General features: G+C 44.7%; 1 protein-coding gene across 1 annotated transcript in view; it reads left to right on the top strand.

Annotated features, from left to right (window-relative positions):
* Positions 1-11,476: 11,476 nt before the first annotated feature.
* Positions 11,477-26,560, top strand: part of CUNH6orf118 (chromosome unknown C6orf118 homolog) — a 29,485-nt gene continuing 14,401 nt past the window's right edge. The window contains exons 1-6 of the mRNA XM_037735833.1: positions 11,477-11,535; positions 16,304-16,974; positions 18,210-18,332; positions 19,475-19,534; positions 20,870-20,994; positions 24,972-25,030. Of these exons, the coding sequence (XP_037591761.1) occupies positions 11,511-11,535; positions 16,304-16,974; positions 18,210-18,332; positions 19,475-19,534; positions 20,870-20,994; positions 24,972-25,030 (1,063 nt within the window). The 5' untranslated portion in view covers positions 11,477-11,510. The remainder of the gene's footprint in view (positions 11,536-16,303; positions 16,975-18,209; positions 18,333-19,474; positions 19,535-20,869; positions 20,995-24,971; positions 25,031-26,560) is intronic.

Below are 26,560 nucleotides of genomic sequence, written 5' to 3'. Positions count from 1 at the left end.
AGGCTTTGGAAGCAATGCCACACATCTACAACCATCTGATCTTTGACAAACCTGACAAAAAAAAGCAAAGGGGAAAGGATTTCTTATTTAATAAATGGTTTTGGGAAAACTGGCTAGCCTTATGCAGAAAGATGAAACTGGACCCCTTCCTTACACCTTATACAAAAATTAACTCCAGATGGATTAAAGATTTAAACATAAGATCTAACATCATAAAAATCCCTAGAAGAAAACCCAGGCAAAACCATTCAGGACATAGGCATAGACAAGGCTTCATAACTAAAACATCAAAAGCAATGACAACAAAAGCCAAAATAGACAAATGGGATCTAATTAAACTTAAGAGCTTCTGCACAGCAAAGGAAACTATCATTAGATTGAACTGCCAACCAACAGAATAGGAAAAAATTTTGCAATCTACCCATCTGATAAAGGGCTAATATCCAGAATCTACAAAGAACTTCAACAAATTTACATGAAAAAAACAACCCCATCAAAAAGTGGGCAAAGGATATGAACAGACACTTTTCAAAAGAAGACATTTATGCAGCCAACCAATATATGAAAGAAAGCTCATCATCACTGGTCATCAGAGAAATGTAAATCAAATCCACATCAGGATACCATCTTACACCAGTCAGAATGGCAGTCATTAAAAAATCTGGTGACAACAGATGCTGAAGAGGATGTGGAGAAATAGGAACACTTTTACACTGTTGGTGGAAGTGTAAATTAGTTCAACCATTGTGGAAGACTGTGGAGATTCCTCAAAGATCTAGAAATAGAAATACCATTTGACCCAGCAATCCCATTACTGGGTATATACCCAAAGGATTATAAATCATCCTATTATAAAGACACATGCACATGTATGTTCATTGTGGCACTGTTTCCAATAGCAAAGACTTGGAACCAACCCAAATGCCTATAAACAATATACTGGCTAAAGAAAACGTGGCACATATACACCATGGAATACTATGCAGCCATAAAAAAGGATGAGTTCATGTCCTTTGCAGGGACATGGATGAAGCTGGAATCCATTATTCTCAGCAAACTGACATAAGAACAGAAAACCAAACGCCACATGTTCTTACTCATAAGTGGGTGTTAAACGGTGAGAATACATGGACACAGGGAGGGGAACATCACACACTGGGTCTGTTAGAGGGGTGGGGGGGCCAGGGGAGGGATAGCAGCAGGTGGGGGAATTGGGGAGGGATAACTTTAGGAGAAATACCTAATGTAGATGACAGGGGGATGGATGCAGCAAACCACCATCGCATGTGTATACCTATGTAACAATCCTTCACAATCTTCAAGTGTACCCAAGAACTTAAAGTATAATAATAATAATAAATGAATAAAAATAAATAAATAAAGTAGTTAATTTTTACACTTGGATTTGAGACCAGTGACTTCTTTATTTGCTATGCTGGTGTAGCCAATTCTGCCTCCCATTCTTTGCTCTAGTAGCTAGAGATTTATTTAACTTGGAGCTGGTGACTATTGACTATGCAAGGGGACTGACACAGAATTTACTATAGAGTTAATATGTAAGTATATGCGTCACAGTATTGAGTCACAGTGAGGTGCTATTATTCATGTATGATCAGTGGCTACCTTTTCATCAGTAAATGAATTGCTAATTTTTTTTCTAAGACTTGCTTTTCCTTCAGAAGAAAAGTACTACACCTATCCAATGATTCAATGGCCTATTAACCTTGCATTAGTTCATTTTCATGCTGCTAATAAAGACAAACTCAAGACTGGATAATTTATACAGGAAAAAGGTTTAATGCGCTTACAGCTCCACATGCCTGGGGAGGCCTCACAGTCATGGCAGAAGGCAAGGAGGCGCAAGCCACGTCTTGCATGGATGGCAGCAGGTAAAGAGAGAGCTTGTGCAGTGAACTCCCATTTTTAAAACCATCAGATCTTGTGAGACTCATTCACTTATCACAAGAACAGCACAAGAAAGACCCACCATCATAATTCAATCACCTCCCATGGGGTTCCTTCCATGGCATGTGGGAATTGTGGGAGTTACAACGCAAGATGAGAATTGGATGGGGATGCAACCAAACCATATCAACCTTCATGGGCCATTTGGATCTAACCAGGTATATTAGCTTTCTCTTACTCTCTCTCTCTATATATATATGTATTGCCTGTGGTCTCAGGAAAGAGAAAGACAGAGTGGGATTTATTTTAAGGAATTGGCTCACACAATAACAGAGGGTGATGAGTCTCACGATCTGCCCTCTGTGAACTGAAGCCCCAGTAAAGCTGCTGGGAGAAGTTCTAATCTGAGTCCACAGGCCCAACAGCCAGAGAGTCAATGGTGTGATTCTCAGTCCAGCAGCCAGAAAAGAGTCATATCTGAGCTCCAGCAAAGAGCAGATTTTTCTCCCGCTCTTCCTTTTGTTCTATTCAGTCCTCCAACAGACTGGCTGGGGCCCAGCGCATGGATGGCAACCTGCTTTACTCATTCTATCTGTCAGGGTCTGAGTCTTTGAGACCCCTTCGAAAAAAGATTCATGTGCACAGAGAGGGGACCATCACACACTGGAGTATGTTGCGTGTGGGATAACATTGGGAGAAATGCCTGATGTAGGTGACGGGGGATGGAGACGGCAAACCACCATGGCGTGTGTGTACCTATGCAACAATCCTGCAAGATCTGCACGTGTACCCCAGAACTTAAAGTACAATGAAAAAAAAAGATTAATGCGCTGAACTATTATCATCAATATGATGATATTTGGAGGAGGAGCATTAGGGAGGTAATTAAGCATGAGAGTAGAGCTGGTAAGAGCAGGCCAGAGAGCTAGCTCACTCTATTTCTGTGATGTTCCTCACAGGGAGAGTCAGATGACTACAATCCAGAAGTGGACCCTCACTGACACTGGACCATGATGGCATCCTGACCTCTGGCTTCCAGCCCACGGAGCCGTGAGAAGTGTATTTCTATAATTGATGAGCCACACTGTTTATGGTATTTTTGTTACAGCAGTCCAAGCTGATAAAGACATTACTCATTCAAATATTAATCTCATCCAGAAACACCATCACAGGCACACCCAGAATAGTATTTAACCAAATATCTGGACGCCCTATATTCTAGTCAAGTTGATGTATGAAAGTCACTATCGCAACAGGGATGCTGCTCTCTTCCACTGGGATACTTACTGTTATTCATAAAATAATTTCCAATTCACAAAGTTTTCCTTGGACACATGGTCTTTAATAACAATGCCTGTTTTGTCTCTGGGGTTTGTTTCATTTTGTTGCTTCTTTTGCATTCCTCCAATGTGCTCAGCAGAAGCCCAGCTGCCCAATTTCCTTGCTTCATCGGAGGTGGCGTTGTGTGCTGCAGCTCTGTTGCCTTGTCTTTTGCCTGCCTATCATTTCCTCAGCTGTGGAGAATACTTAACAAGCCTCACTCTATCCCAGCCACCGGGCATCCAGCCATGCACAACAGGAATTAAAAACTCTGCTGCCAAAGAGTATGTGTTCTTAAGTAGAAAGACAGATGATGGACATGCAATAATTATGGAAAGTGGCAGGTGATGGCAACAGCAATGAAAAAAAAATAGGGCAAGGAAAGGGACAGAGGTTGATGGACAGTGATAGACACCTCTGATGGATGAGATGGCAGTTTAGCAGAAATCTGACCCACGTGACCATGGGGTCTGCAACTATTTCTTAGCTAGGAAAACAACACTACAAGCAACAAAAGAATAACAAACTTCATTAAAATTAAAATCCTTTGCGAGTTAAAGGAAACCATCAAAAAATAAAAAGACAGCTCATATCTTCAAATCCTACATCCCATAAAGGACTCATATCCAATATATACAGAGCTTTCACAGCCCAATAATGAAAAGACAAATAACCCCATTAAAAAATGGACAAAGAGTTTGAATAGACTTTTTTCCAAAGAAGATACGTAAATCGCCAGTAAACTCATGGAAAGGTGTTCAACATTATTAGTTCTCAGAAAAATGCAAATCAAAACCACAATGACATACCAGTTCACACCCACTGGGATGGCTAAAATAAAAAATACAACAACAAATGATGGTGAAGATGTGAAGTAATCACAACCCTTAGACATCGTGGGGTTGCAAAACGGTGCAGTCACTTTGGAAAACAGTTTTTAACATTTCCCCAAAATATTAAATTTGAGTTTCTACATAACCCAGCTATTCTGCTTTTTGGTATATACACAAGATAAGTAAAAACATATGTCCACACGCCCACACTAAAACCTCTGCAAGGATGTTCATGCAGCGTTACTCATGTAAAAAATCGAAGGGATCTAAGTGACCATCAGCTGAGTAAACGGACTGTCCAAAGTGGCCCAGCCATATAATGGAATATGATGTATAAAACCCTGAATAATGGATACATGCCACGACATGGATGAATGTTGAAAGCATTCTGTTCAGTGAAAGACGTCAGTCATGGAAGGCCACATTTATGTAAAATGTCCAGAATAAGAAAATTCATAGAGACAGAAGAGTCAACGAATGCTTCCCAGGGCTGGGAATGGGCTTGGGACTGCACATGTGTAGGGTTTTTCCTGGGGTGATGAGAATGTCCTAAAATTAGATAGTGGTGATGGCTACACATCTCTGTGAATAGATCAGAAACCACAAATTGTACACTTTTAAAAGGTGAATTTTGTGGTATGTTGAACACATTCTCAATGAACCTATGAAGAATAATAATTACTGTAATTGTTTATATTACATTAAAAAAGAAAATCCATGTCTATAATAATGTTCAAAATAAAAAGAAATAAATTCATTAGGTGGTTTTAGCGGTGACTCCTACACCAATTCCTTGCTTCAAAAGTAGTAATTGTGGAATAAAAGATTTCCCCATTTAGGAGATTATGTACCAAATTGATGAGGGAAAACTGTTTTTCAAAATGACATCTCAACAATATGGAAGAAACGACAGTCATCAGTGTGGAAGAAGTGGCCATTTGCAAACTCCCTTGGCTTAAGGATTCAAGCAAGGAGCATGAATGGAGGTGGCAGGTGCTCGGGGAACTGGGGAGTTTCAAGCATTCTGGGGTCTCTCTGCAGCATCCCCACTCATTGCGAAGGGGAAAGCTTAGGATCCTGTAATAGGACATGGTGGCCGCCCACCCACTCAGGGGTGAGCTGATCTAATTTTGTATCACTGATAGTGTTGCCAGTGCAGGGTGTCCAGGTTCTTGGTGTTTGAACAAAGAATTGGACAAAATGCACAAAGCAGGGAAAGAATGAGGCAACAAAAGCAGAGATTTATTGAAAATGGAAGAACACTCCACAGGGTGGGAGCGGGCCTGAGCATAGGGATGCAAGAGCCTCATTACAGAATTGTTTTGGGTTTAAATACCCTCTAGAGTTTTCCGTTGGTTACCTGGTGTACACCCTATGTAAATGAAGAGGATGAAGTAAAGTTACAAAGCCATGCACTTGGTGTACGCCCTATGGAGAGGATATTTCCCATCATAGTTGACGTGGGTGAATCAGCCTTATGTTCTCTGCCTCCAGACCTTATTCTCCGGCCTCAACAGTGGGAATCACAGATCATCACCTGTGAAGCCTTAGCAAACTACTCAACCTAATTATAAACAATTGAACCTCGGACCAAACTTCCATTTTATTGATTGATATAGAATCAACCAATATAATTTCAACCACAGCACAGAATGAAATAATCAGACAAATATCAAAGTAGACAGGATATAAGACAACCAGCCCGGTCTTTAAAAAATGTCAATATAATTTTTTTTTAAGTGTGACTGTTTAAGGTGAAAAGAGCAGGACTCTGTGACTATCATGAAAACCAGCAATCACGCACTGTAGTTGGGTGCATTATATGTATGTAAAGAAAGAAAATGTGGCCCATATACACCACGGAATACTATGCAGCCATAGAAAAGAATTAGTTCACATCCTTTGCAGGGACATGGATGAAGCTGGAAACCATCATCCTCAGCAAACTAAGACAGGAACAGAAAACCAAACACCGCATGTTCTCACTCATAAGTGGGAGTTGAATAATGAGAACACATGGACATAGGGAGGGAACATCACACACCAGGGCCTGTCGGGGGATGAGGGGCAAGGGGAGGGATAGCATTAGGACAGACACCTAATGCATGAGGTGCTTAAAACCTAGGTGATGGGTTGATGGGTGCAGCAAGCCACCATGGCACCTGTATACCTATGTAACAAATCTGCATGTTCTACACATGTATCCCAGAGCTTAAAGTAAAATTTAAAAATAAATAAATTAAAAAATGTAATAAGCAAACATATGGATTCTTATTTGAAAACACAGCTATATAAACGGTCATTTTGTGGGAAATTAGCGAAATGTGACTATTTGCTGGGTATTAGCAGACAGCTGGTCATGACTTGATTTTCTTAAGTAACAATGGTCTGTGGTTTTGAAGGAGAATGTCTTTATTTTAGTAGACATGCTCAGTGCTGAATTATTTAGTGGTAAAGACTCATAACTTTACTACTGTCTCAAATATTTCAGCACGAAAGGGGGACAGAGAGACAGACGAGCAAGTTGGAGTATTCGTTTTGTCACCTAGGTGGCAGGCATATGGTCTCTCGTTCTGCCGTTCTTATTTGGAAGAATAGTGCATGGGGCGTGTTGTGGGCATATGCCGTATCTACAGTACAGGTGGAGAAAAAATGTTAAATTCACTTTCAGATCTCAAATATGGTGACCCTCTTTTTGCTAGGTGGTGGGAGTTTTTATCCCACTCGTCTCCAGGGATGTTCTTCCATTCCTGCAAGGCTCAGGTTTGTTCCAAGTGTTCAAGGAAGTCCCCTCTGCATTCCTGAGGAGCCACGCCTGGCCTGGGTCCTGATAGCAGGCCCCCCGTGGAGGGCGGGCCAGTGCAGCACCACCGCTGGGGCAGGGGTCCCTGTCCACTGTCCACGCCAGTGTCCTCTTTCAGGGCTGGACTCCCCTCCCTTCCTCCCCTTCTCAAAGGTCACTGTCTCTCCTTCTCCCCCAGTGTAAATCCTGAACCGTCTGAATGACATTGTCTCCAAAACAAACACCAAGAACAAGAAAGGAAAGTCATTACAAATGCCTGTTTTCTGCCTCTGTCATAATCACCTCTGGGATCCAGAAATGACAAGGGACGTCCAGACTGGACAAAGCAAAAATTACAATGGCTTTAAATCATCCTGCGCGACCGCTCCCCAAAATGCCAAATGTCGGTGCCATTGTATTTCAGGGAAAAGTTGATGGAGAGAATAAAGCAAGGTCAGCATGTCGCCAGGCATGCCTCCCAATCAGTCTGTGCCTCTGGGGGACAAAAAAAGGCTTGTGGGTAGGTAAATCTGGAGAATGCTAGAAGGAAAGAATTGATGGGAACCTTCCAAGTGTTGAGTGTGATCTTTTCAGCACTGTGGGGCAGTCAGGGAAGGCTACTCTGGGTGATGGCACCACATTGAGAAGAGAGCAAATGGGCACAGAGAGATAAAGGAAGCACCCAAAGTCTCCCAGCACCCAGTCTCCCCTGCTAGCCCTGAGGGCACTAACCCTCAGTAACCAGGACTCCATGTCCCCTCCTTGACAGTTCACATTTCCTTACTTTAAGAATTTAAACAGTCAATCATGTTTTTTACTTATTTGGACAACTTCTGGCATTATTTTTATTAAGGTAGCAGTGTTCCCCCAACCTGGGTTCAAAACACAGAAAATCCTTCCATCTGCGGACTGCTGGGAAAATACCTGGGGAAGGACAAGCCATGGCCACCCATCTACGCTGGAAGGGGAAGGTCTCCACTCTCAAGGATGAGGAAAAACCCGCAGCTTCACTTGAAAAATGCTTACAGAAATGGGAAGGAACAGACAGCTCCCGGGGAGGCTTCATCCCCTCCTTTCTAGCCCTTGTATTCAGGAACCAATAGGCCTCCCATTCTTTCTTTTTCAGAAATGTGAGCGACCATTTGTGACCAATGAAGAGATGGTCAATATGAAACAAGGATCAGAAACAGCAAATAATCAGCAACTCCAAATATTTAGAAAAGCAGTTGGTAGGAGTCACGTCTTCTTTCCCCACAGACGCAGGTTTAATTGAAAAATTAGATTCTGCAGCAAAACCATGCTGGGGTCCCGAGTTTGTGCCGCGAGCTAGCGGAGGTCGCCCTGTGTTGGCACTGGGTCAACTCAACTACCGGGGAGATTCAAAGGGCTTAATATTGGGGCCTCTGGTTTCTGCAAAGCCAGGCTGGAGAGGGGTGCGTGCCCTGCGTGCAGCATCTTGACATCATCCCCCATGGCCACATGGGCCTTGCTGTTAGGTGTGCACTTCTCAGACCACATTAACCTTGGGATGCCTGGAAAACATCGGGGCCACTGAACCACCACTTCTGCTTCAGTTTTGCCTCCCCCAGCAACCGTGGATTTCTTTCCTCCTTGTCTATAGCTAGATTTCCCCAGGGCAAGTCATACATACCTTTTATTTATTTAGTTTTCAGTTTACATATGTATGTATATATGCGTTGAGACAGGGTCTTACTCTGTCACCCAGAGTGCAGTGAAGTGTTGTGATCTCAGCTCACTGCAACCTCCCAGGCTCAAGCCACCTTCCTGCCTCAGCCACCCAAGTAGTTGGGAACCACAGATCCACACCACCACGCCTGGTTAATTTTTTTGTATTTTTGGTAGGGGTTTTGCCATGTTGTCCAGACTGGTTTTGAACTCCTGAGCTCAAATGATCCTCCTGGCTTGGCCTCCCAAAATGCTGGGATTATAGGCTTGAGTCACAGCACCCAGCCCACACACACCATTTAGACATGTACCAGGTCATGAAATCAAACGTCCCTTATTTCTCAGACTTTCAACATTTTTCACTCCACTGGCCCCATTCCCTCCACATGCTCAAATCTCTCTAATTATAAATAAATCAGACCAATGAAACACAAGCAATAGAAAACAAACAATGATTGGAACCCTCTCTCCCATCCCTAGCCAAGGCTCTACCTCCAGTGTCAGGCCACACACAGGTTTTCGAAACGGGGTCAGGTCTGCACCACACTCTGTAGCTTGATGCCAATAATTCTCCCTCTGGCTCTTTGTCAGCTCGTCTGCAAGGTGATGAGGGCCACACTCTAAATCCCCAGAACTGGTGAAGACATGAGGTCACAGGGTAGAGAGAACATCGGGCTGCAGAGGGGACCAGGGGTGCTGATCAGCTGACCTTAAAATAGGAAGACAAGCCTGCACTCTCTGGGCTGGTGCAGTGCCATCACAGGGTGCCGTCACAGGGTTCCTTGTACAGAGAACAGGTCAGGCGCGGTGGCTCACGCCTGTAATCCCAGCACTTTGGGAAGTGGAGGTGGGCAGATCACCTGAGTTCAGGAGTTCAAGACCAGCCCAGACAACATTGTGAAACCCCGTGTCTACTAAAAATACAAAAAATAGCAAAGTGTGGTAGTGGTGAGTGCCTGTAATCCAAGCTATTTGGGAGGCTGAGGCCAGAGAATCACTTGAACCCGGGAGGCAGAGGTTGCAGTGAGCGGAGACGGCGCCACTACGCTCCAGCCTGGGGGACAGAGTGAGACCCATATCTCAAAAAATTAAAAAAAAAAAAAAAAGCAGAGAACAGAGAGGCAGGAGGGTGTCTGTGGTGTGGGAAAGCCTTGCCCAGCCTCACTGGCTTTGCAGAAGGGCCCAGGAGCCAGGAACCCGGCAGCCTCTAGATGCTGAGAAAGGCAAGAAAGGGGACCCTCCCCAGGACACTCCAGGAGGAAGCAGCCTGCCCACTGCCTGCTGCCCACCTCTGGCTTTAGCCAGACTTCAGACTTCCAGCAATGCGAGGTAATAAACTGGTGTTTCTTTCAAGCTGCTAAGTCTATGGTCATTTATAATGGCAGCCACAAGAAACAAATATAGGCCTTGCTGGTCGTCTTATGTAAAATAGTAAGACTCAGAGAGAGATCCAAGATGGCTGATCACTCACAGCTCGGGATTGTAGCTCTCAGTGAAAGCGCAGAGAACGAGAGGATGCCACACTTTCAGACGAATTTTTGTTGCTCACGGACCAGGAGATTCCCAGCGGAGGAGCCCCACGAGTCGCCAGCGTGACTCTTGTGGCCAGCGAAGCAGTTTTGCCAGCGTGGTGGTTTTGCCAGCGCCTTGGCGCGGCCATTCTTGGTGCAGAGTCAGAAAAGCACCATCAATCTTAACACCGCTGTTTTGGCCGGCACAGTGGGTTGCTCAGATTCTGGCGCTGCAAATCAACAAGTTGGATGTCCACTCGGAAACCCAATTAGAAAGTCGGTAATTACAAAGATGACAGATGGATAAATTTATAACAAAGGGAAGAAACCCGCCTAAAAAGGCTGAGAATACCCCAAATCAGAACGCCTCTCCCTCTACAGGGGATCAGAGTTCCTCATCAGCAATGGAACAAGGCCTGATGGAGAACGAGTGTGTTCCATTAACAGAAGCAGCCTTCAAAATGTGGATGATAAGAAACTTCTGGGAATTAAAAGAACTTGTTCTAACCCAATGCAAAGAAACTAAGAACTTTGAAAAAATGTTTCACAAAATGCTAATGAGATTAGACAATTTAGAGAGGAATATAAATGAATTAATGGAGCTGAAAAACACAGCATGAGAACTTTGCAAAGTATGCACAAGTTTTAAACTGAATTGATCAAGGAGAAGAAAGGATATCANCAGAGGTCGAAGACCAACTTAATGAAATAAAATGAGAAGACAAGATTAGAGAAAAAAAGGATAAAAAGGAATGAGCAAAGTCTCCAAGAAATGTGGGACTATGTGAAAAGACCTAATCCACGTTTGATAGGTGTACCTGAATGTGACGAAGAGAATGAATCCAAGTTGGAAAATATTCTTCAGGATGTTATTCAGGAAAACTTTCCCAACCTAGCAAGGCAGGACAATATTCAACTCCAGGTAATACAGAGAACACCACAAAGATATTCCTCAAGAAGACCAACCTCAAGGCACATAATCGTCAGATTCACCAGGGTTGAAATGAAGGAGAAAATACTAAGGGCAGCCAGAAAGAAAGGTTGGGCTACACACAAAGGGAAGCCTATCAGACTCACAGCAGATCTCGCAGCAGAAACCCTACAAGACAGAAGAGAGTGGGGGCCAATATTGAACATCCTTAAAGAAAAGAACTTTCAACCCAGAATTTCATATACCTGAAAACCAGTTATCTTTTACCTTCTGGGCTTTGAGAGGAGTCAGGGTGTGCAAGGATACTTTGACATCGTTTAGATCACAGAAAGTGTTATACTGTTAAACGAAAAACCAGCAAGCAAACACCAGTGCTCCCTGTTCAAGAAGACTGGGGGCACCGAAGAGGGGAGGGGTTGGAGGGAGGTTCCACAGCAGGGGCTGTGCCCTGTTGCTCCACAGTGAGGGAGCCAAGGAGGGCTTAGAATGTTTGTGGTTTCCATGGCGACAGCCCAGCCCGGGCAGCTGGAGGGAAGGAAGCGATGGCCCAGGGGCAGGAGCCTGAATGTAAGTGGCCTGGAGCGGCTCCTGTTGGCTTGTGAGATTTGCTTGATGTTCCTTTGTGGAGGGAGGGGCTTCTGAAGACTGATTTGAAATGTGAAAATCTTTTTCTGGTGGCTGCAGGTGGGCTCCAGGGTCACGAGGAATGAAGATTAGATTGGGGTTGTGCTGCCTTCTCAGAGAACCTAAAACCAGCATGCAAAGTACAAAGGTTGGGGGTGAGCGCCATGTGGGTATGTCAGCCATCCAGTGTGACCTGCACAGTGTGTTGGAGTCTCTGGACACCTGAGGAGGAGGAGGGACGAAGCAGCAGGTTTCAGGCTGTTAGTTCAGAGTGTGATCTTAAAAAGCCACACTTCAGAGCATTTCCCGGCATGCTCCCCTTCCGCACTCCTCTAAATGACCACAAAGCTCAGCGCGTCCACATGCATCAAGTCAGAAGTGCTTTGCCGTCTCTGACTTTATTTAGTCTCCATGGCCCTGAAAGCTGAGGCCATTAATGTGATTTTACAAAGGGGAGTCTGTGGGAGGTCAGCCCAGGTCTTTTAACTTCAAATCCTTGCTTTTCCCACCACCCCCGCTGTGCTGGCACTAAAACAGGATTACTGACTGCTTCGGACAAAATTTGGGCAGAAAGAAAGCTTGCTGGACTGAGCAAAGCAGTCTCGACTTATTTTAAATCAAGAAAAATTTTAAAAGGAAATTTTAAATTCTTGATTTAAAAGAAATTTTATTGTATGATGTCAGAATGCATTTAGTGCTCTATGTGCAGGTGAGTGCACGGGTTGAGAGCATGGGCCTTGGAGGCAGCTGACCATCTGACACCCGTGCCTCAGTTTCCTCACCTGTAAAGGAAGCAGGGATGGCGCCTACCTCCCAGGCTGTTGTGCAGATTGAATCAGTATCCCACACATCTGCTGTGACATAGACAGTGGGAATTATTTTGAAAAGTGGTCTTTCAGTCCTTGGGGAGTTGTCTTTTTCTTCTTTATATACAGAGAGCTGAGGCTCTCACCAGGCGGGACTCGATGGGAAGGTCAGCTCTGCTGCTTTGGAGGGGCTCTGGGGAAGAACCTCTTCCAAGCCCAGTGGACTTGCTGGCTTGACCCTGTCCTTGTGGTGGGGGACTTGCCTGTTGTCAGGAGGGGCCCTGGCTCTAAGGAGCCTCCTTCTGTCTGGCCAGTGACTTCCACCCAGGATTCAGTGAGCCTGGAAGCTTCCTCTCCCTGCAACCTCCCTGGCCCCCTTTCTTCCACCTCTCCCTTCTGACTCTTGCCAGGGAAACTTCTCTGCTTTTAGGGGCTCATGTAATTAGATTAGAACCTTGACCATCCAGACTCAGCTCTTTATTTTAAGGCCCATGACCCAAATTAAACCTGTAAAGACCTCTTGCCCTGGTCTGGCATCAGGTGGGATAGCTCTGGGTCCCATCATTCTGCTTCCACATTTCATCCTGAGATAGCGTCCACATGAGGCATGTGCTTCTCCTCTGGCCTCAGGTCCCTCCAGCCCGGGGTCTGTATCTCACTCCCTACGGGATTTCCAGGTTCCTGGGGGCTCACATTCATCCCAACCTCAATCACAGTGTGGGGCAGACAACAGATGTTTATTTGTGGGTTCAGGAAAGGCCGGATTGCAATCTCAGTGGAGTTTGAAAAGATTCTCCAGTGGGTAGGATGGACACAGGGAATGACGGATGCTCTCTGGGAGTTCTGCAAGGATTCTCGGAGTGGAGCCCAGGACTCCAGGGCAGATCCCCACTGGCCAGGCCTGTCTCCAGCCTCCCTGGCTCCTCTGGCCACACCGGCCACCAGGCAGAGGGCCTGTGGGTCTGGGCCTGCTCCTCTGTTCTCAGAGCTTTCCAGGAATACACTTCCTAGGATGTGCACTGACTTTAGGGTGGGGGCAGAGGAGGCAGAGGGCAGAAACACAGAGGGAATATGAATGTTCTAGAATGAGACCAGGGAGAATTTCTGTGGGATTCTTAGTTTCCCACAGATCAGATAACATGGGACAGTGATTGTAAACTTTTTTTTGGGCGGAGTCTCACTCTGTCCTCTAGGCTAAAGTGCAGCGGTGCTATTTCGCTCACTGCAAGCTCCACTTCCCGGGTTCAAGCGATTCTGGTGCCTGAGCCTCCCAGTAGCTGGGGTTACAGGCGCCCACCAACATGCCTGGCTGATTTTGGTATTTTTAGTAGAGAAGAGGTTCTGCCAGATTGGCCAGGCTGGTCTCAAATTCCTGACTTCAAGTGATCCATCCGCCTCGGCCTCCCAAAGTGCTGGGATTACAGGCGTGAGTCACAGCACCTGGCCTGATTTGTAATAATTTTGAAATTAAAGACCTTTTGGCCAACACGGTGAAACCCTGTCTCTACTAAAAATACAAAAAGTAGCCGGGCGTGGTCGCGGAGTCTGAGGCAGGAGAATTGCTTGAACCCAGGAGGTGGAGGTTGCAGTGAGCAGAGATCGCCCCGCTGCACTTCACTCCAGCCTGGGCAACAGAGCGAGACTCCAGCTCAAAAAAAAAAAAGTTTAATGCTAACATTTGGCAATATTTATTCCAAACTATTCTAAAGACCTATTACTACACCTTCCTATTGAATACACATTCAAAAGTTGATTTGGTTTTACTTAAAGCAATTTTGTTTGTAGATCATTTGTAAAATAATCACATTTTCTAATAAATTCTTAAAGCTTCCATTTTTTGTTTGTTTTCTTTCTCAGGTTGAGATGGCAGGATACACACAACCACACACACACACACACACACACCCCAACAATGTTTTCAGATAGGCAAATAATTAAAATATTTATTTCCACAATGGGGATTCGTGGCATATATTATAAGAATGTGGCAGACAGAAGTGGAATCTGGAGCAGGTCTTATTACAATAGAAAGAAAAGTCATTTAAAGTGGGGAAATGATTGTACCGGTTGACTTGCTGGTGGTTTCAAATCCTTCTTGGAAATAAAATAAAGGACAACACAGCAGCAATGAAGTTGCCTCCGTCATCCATCTTCCATGGAGTTAGTTTTTTATGAATTACAATAATTTATGAATTGCTTTTTATGAATGGCAGTAATTGTTGTCTTGGAGAATTTGTTCTACTAAATCCTTCCCTACATGACTGCTCTGAAGGACTACGTTGATCCACAGGGCGATCCGATTCTCTCTTCTTTTTTTTTTTTTTTTCAGAGATGGGGTTTCATCATGTTGGCCAGGATGGTCTCGAGGTCTCGATCTCTTGACCTTGTGATCCACCCACCTCGGTCTACCAAAGTGCTGGGATTATAGGTGTAAGCCCCTGCTCCTGGCCCTCAGGGCGATTCTCTGGCATCCCTCTGCTGAGGGCATTGGCTCTAGTATTCGGCCACCTCGGCTGACTCAGGGAAGGATGATTTGCTTCGCGCTGAATGGAACAAGGCTCCCTGAGGAGGGTATGGATGGGCCAGCTGTCCTTTGGCCATCACAGTACAGCGTCCCAGAAAGAAACTCTCCTTCTTGGGTTGGAAACAGCAAATGAAGGGGCAATTCTGGGCTGCTCTTGCTCTATCTGAGGTGTTCAGTAACAAAGGATAACACAGCAACAATGTAGTTGCCTCCTTCTTCCATCTTCCATGGAGTTGGTACAAGATGCCTTTTAGAGCTTGGAGTGTTCATGCCTTGGATGAATTACAGCGATTGTAGTCTTGGAGAATTTGTTCTATTAATCATTTCATAAGTGGTTTCTCTGAAGAACTAAGTCGATCATCATGGGTGATTCTCCAGCATCCCGCTGCTGAGAGTACTGTCTGCACTACAGACCTGCAGCAAAAATGGGTTGAATTTATGGAGTATCTCTTCTGGGCCATGGTTCCCTTTGCCCAAAGTGAGTCCATATGAGTGTCAGTCAACCATTTTGTATGAGCTGATGATTCTGATGTTGCAGAGGAAGCAGCTGTGGTCCAATGTGCCCTCGGGGTTGGCTCTGTGGGGAGGGTGCAGGAAGGGATGAGTGGCCCAATGGTCATTGAGGGGTTTATTCAGGGACTCCTGAGATGTTTCAGCATTAACGCAGAATACCCCCCAGAACTTTTCTGTATTCCTGGCATGTGAAGTACATTAAAGAAGACGTCTTTAAGCATCATCATTAAGAATTATAATTAAGATTTTGCACTTTTCTTTCAGAGCTTTTGCTAATATTGTAAGAAATACTCTCCCAGATTAAGATATTCTGTCTTTCTCTTGTTGGCTTTGAGGGCCCTGAGCTTTCTGATTGGCTTGCACATCCTGGGGGCCTATCCGACTCTCATCTGCAGCAGCACATCACTCCTAGCATGGGTGTCTTTGACTTTTTTTTTTAGACGAAGTCTCACTCTATCACCCAAGCTGGAGGATAGTGGCCCGATCTCAGCTCATCGCAACCTCCGCCTCCTGGGTTCAATTGATTCTCCTGCCTCAGCCTCCCAATGAGCTGGGATTACAGTCATGTACCACCACGCCTGGCTTATTTTGTGTTTTTAGTAGAGGTGGGGTTTCGCCATGTTGGCCATGTTGATATTGAACTCTTGACCTCAGGTGATCCACTGCCTTGGCTTCGCAAAATGCTGGGATTACAGGCACGAGCCACCACAGCCGTCTTTGACTTTTAAGGACTGGGCCATGTACTCTGTTCATCGGTTTCTCTGTAGACCCTCTGTTTGGGCAGGGGCTAGGCCTCTCAGCCAGTGCACCTGCTGACTTACTGTGAACTAAGAGCATCCCTAAAAGCCGCCTTTTCTTTTCTGACCAGTTTACCTGAAGTGGAAGCACTGCGAGACACCAGGCGTGAAGACCCTGTGCAATCTGAAGAAACTTCTGAACTGCCTTCAGAAAGACCACCAGGAGGACATCTCCCAGTACATCTCTGGACATCTGAACCCCAACAAGCTCTACCGGCCTCCCGAGACGGTCTTACAGCACTGGCCCAATGCCAACCGACCCCGGGAGCAGCATGTATCTGGGGTGGGAGAGCCACCTTCAGGACAGGTGGCGAGGATGAAGGAGGCCCTGGCGCGCTTCACCATACACACAGCGCTGGTCCCCAGCGATGCCCAGGACACACCATTGTTCAGGTACCTGAACCCCCAGGCCTCTCTTTCCCACACTTCAGAAGAGGACCTCCTTCCAATGGAGGCTCTTGGAGAAGGGACGGAGGAGATGTACAGAGGCCCATCTGGATGGCGCAGGAGGGAAGAACTCTGGCTGTCTGACATGAAGGCGCTGCAATACCAGGAGGCTGGGCTCAGAGGCACCAGGGACCAGCACCACTATGTCAGCTCCTACCTGACTGGGGTCACCAAGGCTGACAGCTACAGGATGTTCCTGCGTTTCCAGAAGGAAGTGCTCGCCAAGCAAGATCTCCTGGAAAATGACTTCACTGGGAGCAAGGTGGCCAAGGGCCATGAGAGAAAGCTGCAGCAGGTGAGTAGAGCAGCCCTGTGGTGCTCTCGGTGCAGTGCTCTTGGTGCAGTGCTGTTGGTGCAGTGCTCTCAGTGTAGTGCTCTCGGTTCAGTGCTCTCAGTTCAGTGCTCTCGGGGCAGTGCCCTTGGTTCAGTGCTCTCAGTGCAGTGTTCTCAGTGCAGCATTCTCTGTGCAGTGCTCTTGGTTCAGTGCTCTTGGTTCAGTGCTGTTGGTGCAGTGTTCTCAGTGCAGTGCTCTTGGTGCAGTGCTCTCCATGCAGTGCTGTCTGTGCAGTGCTCTCGGTGCAGTGCTTTCCATGCAGTGCTCTCTGTGCAGTGCCCTTGGTTCAGTGCTTTCCATGCAGTGCTCTCTGTGCAGTGTTCTCGGTGCAGTGCTCTTGGTGCAGTGCTCTCCATGCAGTGTTCTCGGTGCAGTGCTCTCCATGCAGTGCTCTCCATGCAGTGCTGTCTGTGCAGTGCTCTCGGTGCAGGGACAGGCTCATCCTCTGAGGCTTCCCTGCCATGTCCAGGTATAGTGCAGCACTGCCCCAGGTGCCTGAAGCATTAGCACCTTCAGTGGGGACAGACTGGGTAAAATGGAGGAGGAAGCCGTCTGGGAACTGGTAAGCTGGGGGAGGCCCATCGCAGACACATTGGAGGCCGTGTGGCTGCAACAGTAAATCAGATGTTCGTGGGTCAGCCGAGGCGCCTGAGAGAGGGCTTGCCTGCCTGACCGTGGAAGAGCAGTGAGGGGAGACAGAGAACAGATGGGCACTGTCATGCCCTGAAGTATGCCCAGGCAGCATATGTCTACAGAAGGTGCTGGTGTGAGGGGAAGATTGAGGATGAGCTGCTGACTCAGAGAAGAACAGCTGATGGGAGGCTGTCCACTTCCAAATAGGGAGGATACAGAAGGGAGAAGGAAATAGCAGGTCCCGCAGGAAGCAGCCAGACTTCATGGTTGGAAGAGAGAAAGGGCCCTGGGGGACTGGGGAGGCAGAGATTGAACCCCGAGAACAGGGAGCAAGAGAGTGAATAAAGAAGAAGAGTTTTTAAAAATCCCAAATCTTGGGTGACCAGGGAAGCAAAGAAGCTCAGCTCAGTGGGAGGGATCAAAACTCCTAGGTATGGCCCCCTGTGCTGCCCTGCCCAGTCACCAGGGTGTTGGCCGTTGTGTCCTCCCTGACAACTGAGAAACTCGGTTCTGGAAGAAAAATGAAGCTGTTCTAAAATGGGCTGACTCTGTTTTTCCTCCAGGATCTCCAGAAAATTTGCACGTGCAGCCCTCAGCAGTTCAACAGACTGCATGTCTTTGGAAAAGTCTTTGAAGATATTTGTAAGAGCTCTTTGATATTTGGTGATCTCTTGAAAGAAGTTAAGGTGAGAAACACGTATCTTCAGCATAACAGTTGAGAAGCTTGCATGAGGTTCCATATACATGAATGATCTCAAGCCTCACAGAAATTCTGCTAGCTATCACGGGCCCCCTTCTACAGATGGGGACCATCATTTGCAGAGACTTGAGGTCATCTGCCTGCAGGCACGTAAATTGTACAGGGGCCATGTGGAATCAACACAGTTAACTCACTTCTTAAGCCCATATTTTCCCACTGAAGGTTCCTGATTATACACAACCTTTTATAAATTATATATGTGACAAACTTTTTATTTTAAATTATTATAATTCAAATAAATTAATAATTAGTTATTTTAACATTACATGTGTAATGTTATATAAATCCTTGTGGAATTACAGGTTTGTTGCAATTTCATGATGAAAGTGACCTTTGGGTGCAGTGGCTCACACCTGTAATCCCAGCACTTTGAGAGGTTGAGGCAGGTGGATCACTTGAGGTCAGCTGTTCAAGATCAGCCTGGCCAACATGGTGAAGCCCCATCTCTACTAAACAACAAAAATTAGCCAGGCATGATGATGCGTGCCTGTAATCCCAGCTACTCAGAGGCTGAAGCAGGAGAATCCCTTGAACCCAGGAAGTGGAGGCTGCAAATTAAAAAAAAAAGAAAGTGACCTTCATATAGAATCTGAGTTGAGATCATGTTGCTTAAAGATTATGCTATTCTTTAATTTTACTAATGACAAGTAATACCTAACAAGGGAGACCTGGTGTCCTGTTCTCCAGTGATGCCTCATCATGGAGGCTCATCCTGGCGGCTGGTAGGACCGGATTCCACAGACCTTCTGCATGGCAGGAGATCATTTGTTGTATGTGTGTCAAGGTGTTTTATGACATGCTGAAGTGATCAATATTTTATATTTTGTTGTATAATATTTTATGATATTCTGGGGTAATTAATACTTAATGCTCAAATATGCTTCAAAGATGGTGTGATTTTATACATGTGAACAGGTATACCGTTTAATGCATTGTAGGAACATTGTATATTTTTTTGAAATGATGTAAATGAACATTCTTAACTTCTGTATTATTTATACACATGAAACACTTGCACTGTGGCCTCCCCACGCATGGCCAGTGGACTTTTTGTTTGTTTCGGTACAGGATGAATACGAACTCTACATGTCGACGCTCCTGGAGTCCCAGCCCCCCGCACAGTATGAGGTGATGATCAATTGTGAAGAGTCTGAATGGAGCCTGCTTATTCATGGCTTCATATTTCACGAGCAGTGGAAACCTTCCTGAACCCCACAAGCCCCATGTGTGCCCCATAATTTAGAATAGCTGATTTTTTTTTATTATAAGTGAGCTTATACTGCCTTAAGAACATTATTCATAAAGAACTTCACTTTGGATTGGCATAGCATTCTTTATACTCCCAAACAAGTGACATAACTATACATGTATAAATTGGGAATATAAATGGTTCTCTGCCAGTAAGTACCAAAAACCTTTGTTCAGTCCTCACCCTGGCGAAAACACTGAGAACGCATTGTGATGGCTAGTGTGCTGTAAGCTGGCTCAAAACCCCATGATCTCTTCTTTTAATCACCTGGGTGACAGCGTTCCAGGTGTTCTCTCAAGGGCTGAGTTAAACGTGATTGGTCGAATAAGAAAATATACTGCAGGGATAACTTTATCACTTATAAAACGTAAGAAAATCGAACACTGTAGCAAAGATAACTTTGGCATTTTGAATTCAATAAATTTCAACGATTAATTTTACTTCATAAATTAGGAAAGGCAGTTGCTTCTTTTGTATATGAAAAAAAAATCACAGCATTACGAGGAGATGAGTTCTGGTTCGCTCCTTCACCTAAAATCGGACGTGAGCACCATTTTCTTTGTGCCGAGCCTTTCCATAACACAGAAGCAGCCTTTGTCTTTACAAGAATGTAAGCGAAGTTTCCAGTGGGGAATCTACCTTGCTCCTTAGGTTGTGAGGTTGAGTGAGAAAGCGACATACGTCCCTATCTCGGTCAATCGTGAGCATGAAGAAATTCCCAGGCCAGCAGGGCCCTGGATCCATCCTTCTGTGTCTGTGACCCTAGCGGCCCATCCTCTGATGAGGCTGAGATCTCTGCGGCTTCCCATTTGAGCACGGCACTGCTTTACATCTGTGGATGGCAATCACATTGATTTGGCTTCTTATTCCTGTAGAAGAAACGATTGTGGTGCCACTGACAAAGTGCCTCCAGGACTTCACCCAGAGTGTCCTTCCCCCCACATGTCAACAGGGGAGTTCACTACCATCTTTCCATTTCTTAGAAAAATTAACTCTTAACATACTGATAAACGTATTTTACTGGGAACGTCACCAAGTGGCCATCTGTCCCCCAACGGCCATCCCTCCCTTCAATCCTCCCGGCTTACCTATTTTAACTAGAATGTATATGTTAACCCAGGGCACCCTGAAAATGCATTAATGACAAATAAAAAAGGGAGTCTTCCCCTCCTCCACGTGTGCTTGTCTCACCTCATGTGCCTGGTCCTGCCTAGGCTCTTCTGGCTCAACTCGAGGGGCTGGAGCAGAGGTCAGTGAAGACGGCAGACGTGGATCTCGCCAGGGAGGAGCTGAGGATGCTCGTGAGAGCCATAAAAGCAGCCCTGGAGCGCAACGACAGGTGAGGCGTGAGTGGCAGATCTGATCTATGTTTAGATTATTCTGTAATAAGATCTTAAAGCGATGTGGCAAGCCTACCGTTACATTGTTTCCTGGTCTGGCCACTTGCACAGGCCATCATATATGTGACTAGGATATTCTGCTAAGTGTGGTATTTCCATGGGGAGAGCTTGGGGAAGCTTCTGAAGGAATTTCCTGTCTTTTTTCGGTGGTCCCCTGAAGACTTACCAATAGGGGAGAGGGCTACAGATCTAAGATACCTTTGAATGGTCTTATTGGCTTTTAACTTAAAAGCTCTTCTGATATAACCTCCCTGTATTTTTTTCCAGGATCAAATCACAATTGGATAGGGCATACTGTTTGTATGATTTTTAAAATAAGATTAAAGGAAACCTGCAACATCTAAAATATCTTCAAGAGAGCAAAACAAGAAACAAAACCAAAAAACAAAATTTGCCATCAGTGTAACTAGAAGACAGAGAGCTTTGTATTTTGCTCTGGTTTGGTCTTTTTTTTTTTTTTTTTTTTGAGATGAAGCCTTGCTCTGTCACCCAGGCTGGAGTGCAGGGGGGTGATCTAATTCTTTGCAACCTCCATCTCCCAGGTTCAAATGAATCACCGGCCTCAGCACTCCGAATACCTGGGATTACAGGTGTGTGCCACCATGGCCAGCTAATTTTTGTATTTTTAGTGCAGATGGGGTTTCAACATGTTGGTCAGGCTGCTCTTGAACTTCTGACCTCAAGTGATCCACTCATCTCAGCCTCACAAAGTGCTGGGATTACAGGCATGAACTACCGCACCTGCCCTCCAATTTGGTCTTGAGGTCTCCATCACAAGGGTGGCTATGAACTCTAGTCCTGCTCTGACAGGGCTTCGGGGGGCTGGTGGAGGATGCCCTTCATGGGATGTGTTTTCATCTGGCCCTCAGGCTTAATGCCTAAGCGTCCAACCTGTGACCAGATGTCTCTCTCACAAGAAACCCGACTACATCGGCAGAAGCCCTTATGGCCGTTGTCTGGTGTGTGTCTAGTTTATTCCTACAAAGAAAGCCAGACTCTGGGAGAGCCCTAGCTGGAAAAGGTGAGGTTCATGTGTCCCTGTCAGGTGAGGGACAGAGGAGGCCACAGAACAAAGCACATGAAATGGCGATTTGTTACTTACAGATCCCAGAGAAAAGGGGGCAGCATACGTCGCAGGGGTGGTAGGAAGGGGAAACCGCCTGAAACATGCTGGCTCCACCGGCAGGTAGGGGAGCAAGACAGAGTGTGAACCGATGGACCAAGGCCTTTGTTCGGGTCCAGAGCATGACCCGAGCGGCTTTTCCACGGGGAGTTCTGACAGTGGGTTTAGGGCAAGAAGGCACAGGTGCTGTGGGGTCGCGCTGTGGCTGGAAGTGGTTGCTGGGTCACTGCAGCACATGCTCATGGCCCGCGCAGGGTGTGGGGTGGGGGGTCAGTGGGTTGAGGAAAGTAGGTTGTATTTGGATGGCTCATAGCGGGTGGTCACTGGGAGGTGGTTGTTTATGGCAGATATCTGGGCTGACCATTTTGAGGCACTGGGGGAAGGAGAAGGCCTAGAAACTGTGTCAAGCAAGGGTGACTGAGCCCTGCTTCTGGAGTGAGAAAATTAAACTTCTATTCAAAGTGAATGCCAAGGCAAAAAATAAAAAAGGAATTCATTGCAAATGCATCCAAAGTTTAAAAATGACTGAAAATAGAAAAGAAAACATTCAGTGGCAGTGAACCAGTTTTCCATGTCCCTGCTGCAAAGCTTTGTTCGTGAGAGCACTGAGGTTTTGGGAAAAGTTCATGAAAGAGAGAACAGTGGAGCTAGAAGGAGGCCTAAAACTGCTCTAAAACCACTTCCAGAGAGAGAATCCGTGTAAGCGAGGCAGCCACACAGCTGTCCTGCGGGGCTGACGGCAGCACTGACCATGACGGCTGGGGTGGGGCGGGGTGGGGTGGGGTTACCTGGAACAGTGTGGAAGTGAGAAAACACCTTTGAAATAGTAATGACACAGGTGAGAAAGGAGTTAAAGGAAACGTAGAGGCATCCTTTAGAAATGTGCAATGAAGGCAAAAGGGAGCAAGAAAGGAAAATGAGAATCCTGTAAAAAGAGAAAAATCGAGGTGCACACAGCCCTTCCACACACGGCCCTTCTCCCTTCTAAACAAGAAAGCTACCCAGGACTATTGAAACAAATCAAAAGAACACCAAAAAACAACAAATCAATGATAAAATAGCATAATTTGCTACACTGATGGAAAAGTATCCATTTGAATTAGCAATCTCACATGCTCCTCCCAGTCACTAGTCCAGACTGGGAAAATGCAGAGATGCAAACAATCTTTGCCTATACAAACTACTCTAAGAATAGAACAGAAAATGAGAATCCAAATGATTTACCTGATGAAAGTCCCTGCCGTGCCAAGGAATAATAATAATAAAGTTGAAGAAGAAACCTGTAGCACAACACTCCAAGCTAAATTAGATGTTCCCAAAAGAGTATTTAAGGATATGAAAACAATCTTGAGTCATAAATTTAAAAACTAAGCAGAGGAATCAGCAACAAAAAAGAAGAAATAAAACAAGATAACAATTGAGGAAAAATATTTGAAAAAGTAAAAATTATATCATAGGTCAAGACTAAATTCTGAAGTGCCCAAGGAAGAATAGTTTTGAATGAAATTATAATAAGGAGCATTGAGAAAAAGTGGGAAAATATTTAAAAGGCTGTAAATAAGATAAAGAAATAAAAAGAGTCAGAGAAAGTAGATGAAATAGAAGATAAGCAAATAATGTCCAATTCACATGTAATTAAAGTCCCCAAAGAAGAAAAACAAAGCAATAGAACAAAAACATAAGTAATATTTAAAACTACAATGGGTAAAAATTTTCTGGAAACAAAACTTTTTAAATATACATATTGAAAAGTCTTTTATCATTATTGTTAATCCATCGAATTCTCAGTTTATTAATTTTTTTTTCTTTGAGACAGCGTCTTGCTCTGTTGCCCAGGCTGGAGTGTCCTGGCATGACCATGGCTCACTGCCGCTGCAACCTCTCAGTCTCAAGGGATCCTTCCACTTCAGTCTCCCAACTAGCTGGGACCACAGGCAGCATATTTGACTAATTTTTGTATTTTTTTAGAGATAGGGTTTCACCAGGTTGCCCAAGCTGGTCTCCATCTCCTGGGCTCAAAGGATCCACCTGCCTTGGCCCTTCAAAATGCTGGGATTACAGGCATGAGTCACCATGCCTGGCTCCAGTTCCTTAAAATTGAGGATCATAATACCACCATATTTCTCTCTTAATCTTTGATGAAGTGAACTAATATGTGTAAAAACCTTAAACTGTTAGGCCCTTTGTAGATATTTGGCATTAACTTATTTGCATGTTGATGTCTTAAATCAAATCACAGTATTGTCCTCAATAGATGTAATACCTATTAGACTCCTTTTTGTCTTCTCCTTAAATCTATAAAACATAAGATAGTTGATTTAATTCAAACATTGTGAAATCTGTAAATTGTATCTGTTGCCCAGAATGATAATACACAGCAAAGATGCAGTGTATTCCAGCATCAGAGAGCTCTTTCCATAGCCCTTGACATGTTGTTTGCCTTTCAGTGTAAAAAGCTAGGTTTGCTTTTTGTTTGTTTGTTTTTTGCCTTCTTCCTTCTTAGCAATTCCATGAACAAAAAATACAAATAAACTCTACAGGAAATCATTTACTTTAAATTAACTAACTCTTTAATGGCTTATGCAATCTTGGTAAGAAAGTAGTATTTTGTTTGTTTAACTTGACTGATTTAGGCTGTCATTTAATAAATATCTTCAGAGTACCTGTTGTGTTAGAACGTAAGCAGATTTATTTTAATTTCTCAGCTATAAAAGACTTGAGGTGTAACATAGACAAAAGAAAAAAGATTAAAGGGGACCTAATATTTCCCTATTTTTTATCATCACATTATAGACTCAGGAGTGAACTGACGATAGAGCGGGCGTTGCTGCAGTCTGCAAAGAAACGATCAGGCGAGTGTCTGTGATGTCCTGCTCATGGGTGTTTTGCTGTGACCTTCATTACTTCAGCTGCTGCAGCCTTGGCTGCCTGTCTGTCAACTGAGCCATTCTGGAGCTCCTTCTGAGTTTTGTGGCGATAATTCAACGTGTTCACCCACATCACCCAAGAGCACTGGGCCTGGCATGGGGTGGTCACTGCCTGTTTGTTATACATCTTTTTATTATTGTGAGAAAGAATATGCATTTCATGGGGAATTAATTATGTTTTATGAATATTTATGTATGAAATGGATATTAAAATTACTTTAAATGTATACAATTGGAATGCAATTAAATGATAAAAGTAAGTTTAATTATCTTGCTTATTAACCTCCACTATTTTCCAACTGTGAAGTGAAATGCCATTTTCCCTCTGAGTTTGTTAAACACTCCCTCATACTCTGTTTTTAGATATTTTTTCTCAGTGTCTTGTAGGATATGCTCACAGGCCCAGTCTGTTTTAAGTTCTTAGTAGAGCTTGGCTTCAAAGGTCCTTGCGAGGATGCTTTTACTACCTTTTCCTGCTTCCGCCTGTTTCCTCTTTTCTACCTATCAGCAGCACGGATGGTGTTAACCGTGCTGATGTCCTCGGACAGGTTTCCTGTGGCCTGATTTGCATCCTCTTGCCACGTCCGCTCTCTGTTCCAGGCTGACTCTGCTTCTCCTTCCATCCTCCCTTTCTCAGGGCTCAAAGGTCTCCTGTTTTCCACCTTCTTCCACCATGTCGTTCGTTTTTTGTAGGGTCCCTCTCACAGGCAGGCCATGGAATAGGACCCACGCTTGGTTTCTGTTTTCTTGCTTTCTCTTAAAACAGGCCCACAATTTAAAAATCAAACAAAAAAACAAAAAAAGCAGAAACTTAAGGGCTTTACTGCTAGCCACTAATAAGAAAAATGGCAACAATGAATAAAAATAAGATGCAGTGACTAACTTTCTAGAACTCTAGTAACCTTTCTGCACGTTTGATCCTAGCCCACTATTCCCATCATTCTGACTGCAGTGGAACAAACCTGATGACCCTGGTTCTTCCTGTTTTATCTTTTCTCAAAGCCTTCTGTCTCAGAAGCCTGCTCTTCTAATCATACACATTTGCTGTGGAATGTCCCCATTTTCATACCTATTTCTTGAAGGCTTTTAGAAAAAGGGTGAGTGTGGAGGTCACTCGCCTGGTTTGACACTGCTTTTGGCCTCTTTGACCTCAGCTGATGGTTTTAAGCTGAAACCTTCAGTTTAGATTAAGGTGGGGACCAAACACTCTATGTTGTAGTTTCTCTCAGTTTGTGTAGAAGCTTAACTATGACCATTTCTATCCCCTTAGCTAGCTCATCATGTGTCTACTTAACTAATTCCCCCAAATTTCCAAATTTAATATCAAAGTTTTTCCTTCTCCCAAATTTGGCAAAGTTGAATGACAGCAGTGACCTCCATCTTGTTTCCTGTCTACAAGTAAGGGTTATCAATATTTCTGACTGCTTCGTGCCCATCAAAAAGTAGTAATTGCTT

The sequence above is a fragment of the Cebus imitator genome, unplaced genomic scaffold (assembly GCF_001604975.1).
Source record: "Cebus imitator isolate Cc_AM_T3 unplaced genomic scaffold, Cebus_imitator-1.0 Scaffold996, whole genome shotgun sequence".
Classification (NCBI taxonomy): domain Eukaryota; kingdom Metazoa; phylum Chordata; class Mammalia; order Primates; family Cebidae; genus Cebus; species Cebus imitator.
The sequence above is the reverse complement of the archived record's forward strand: the minus strand, read 5'-3'. Positions and strand labels throughout refer to the sequence as shown.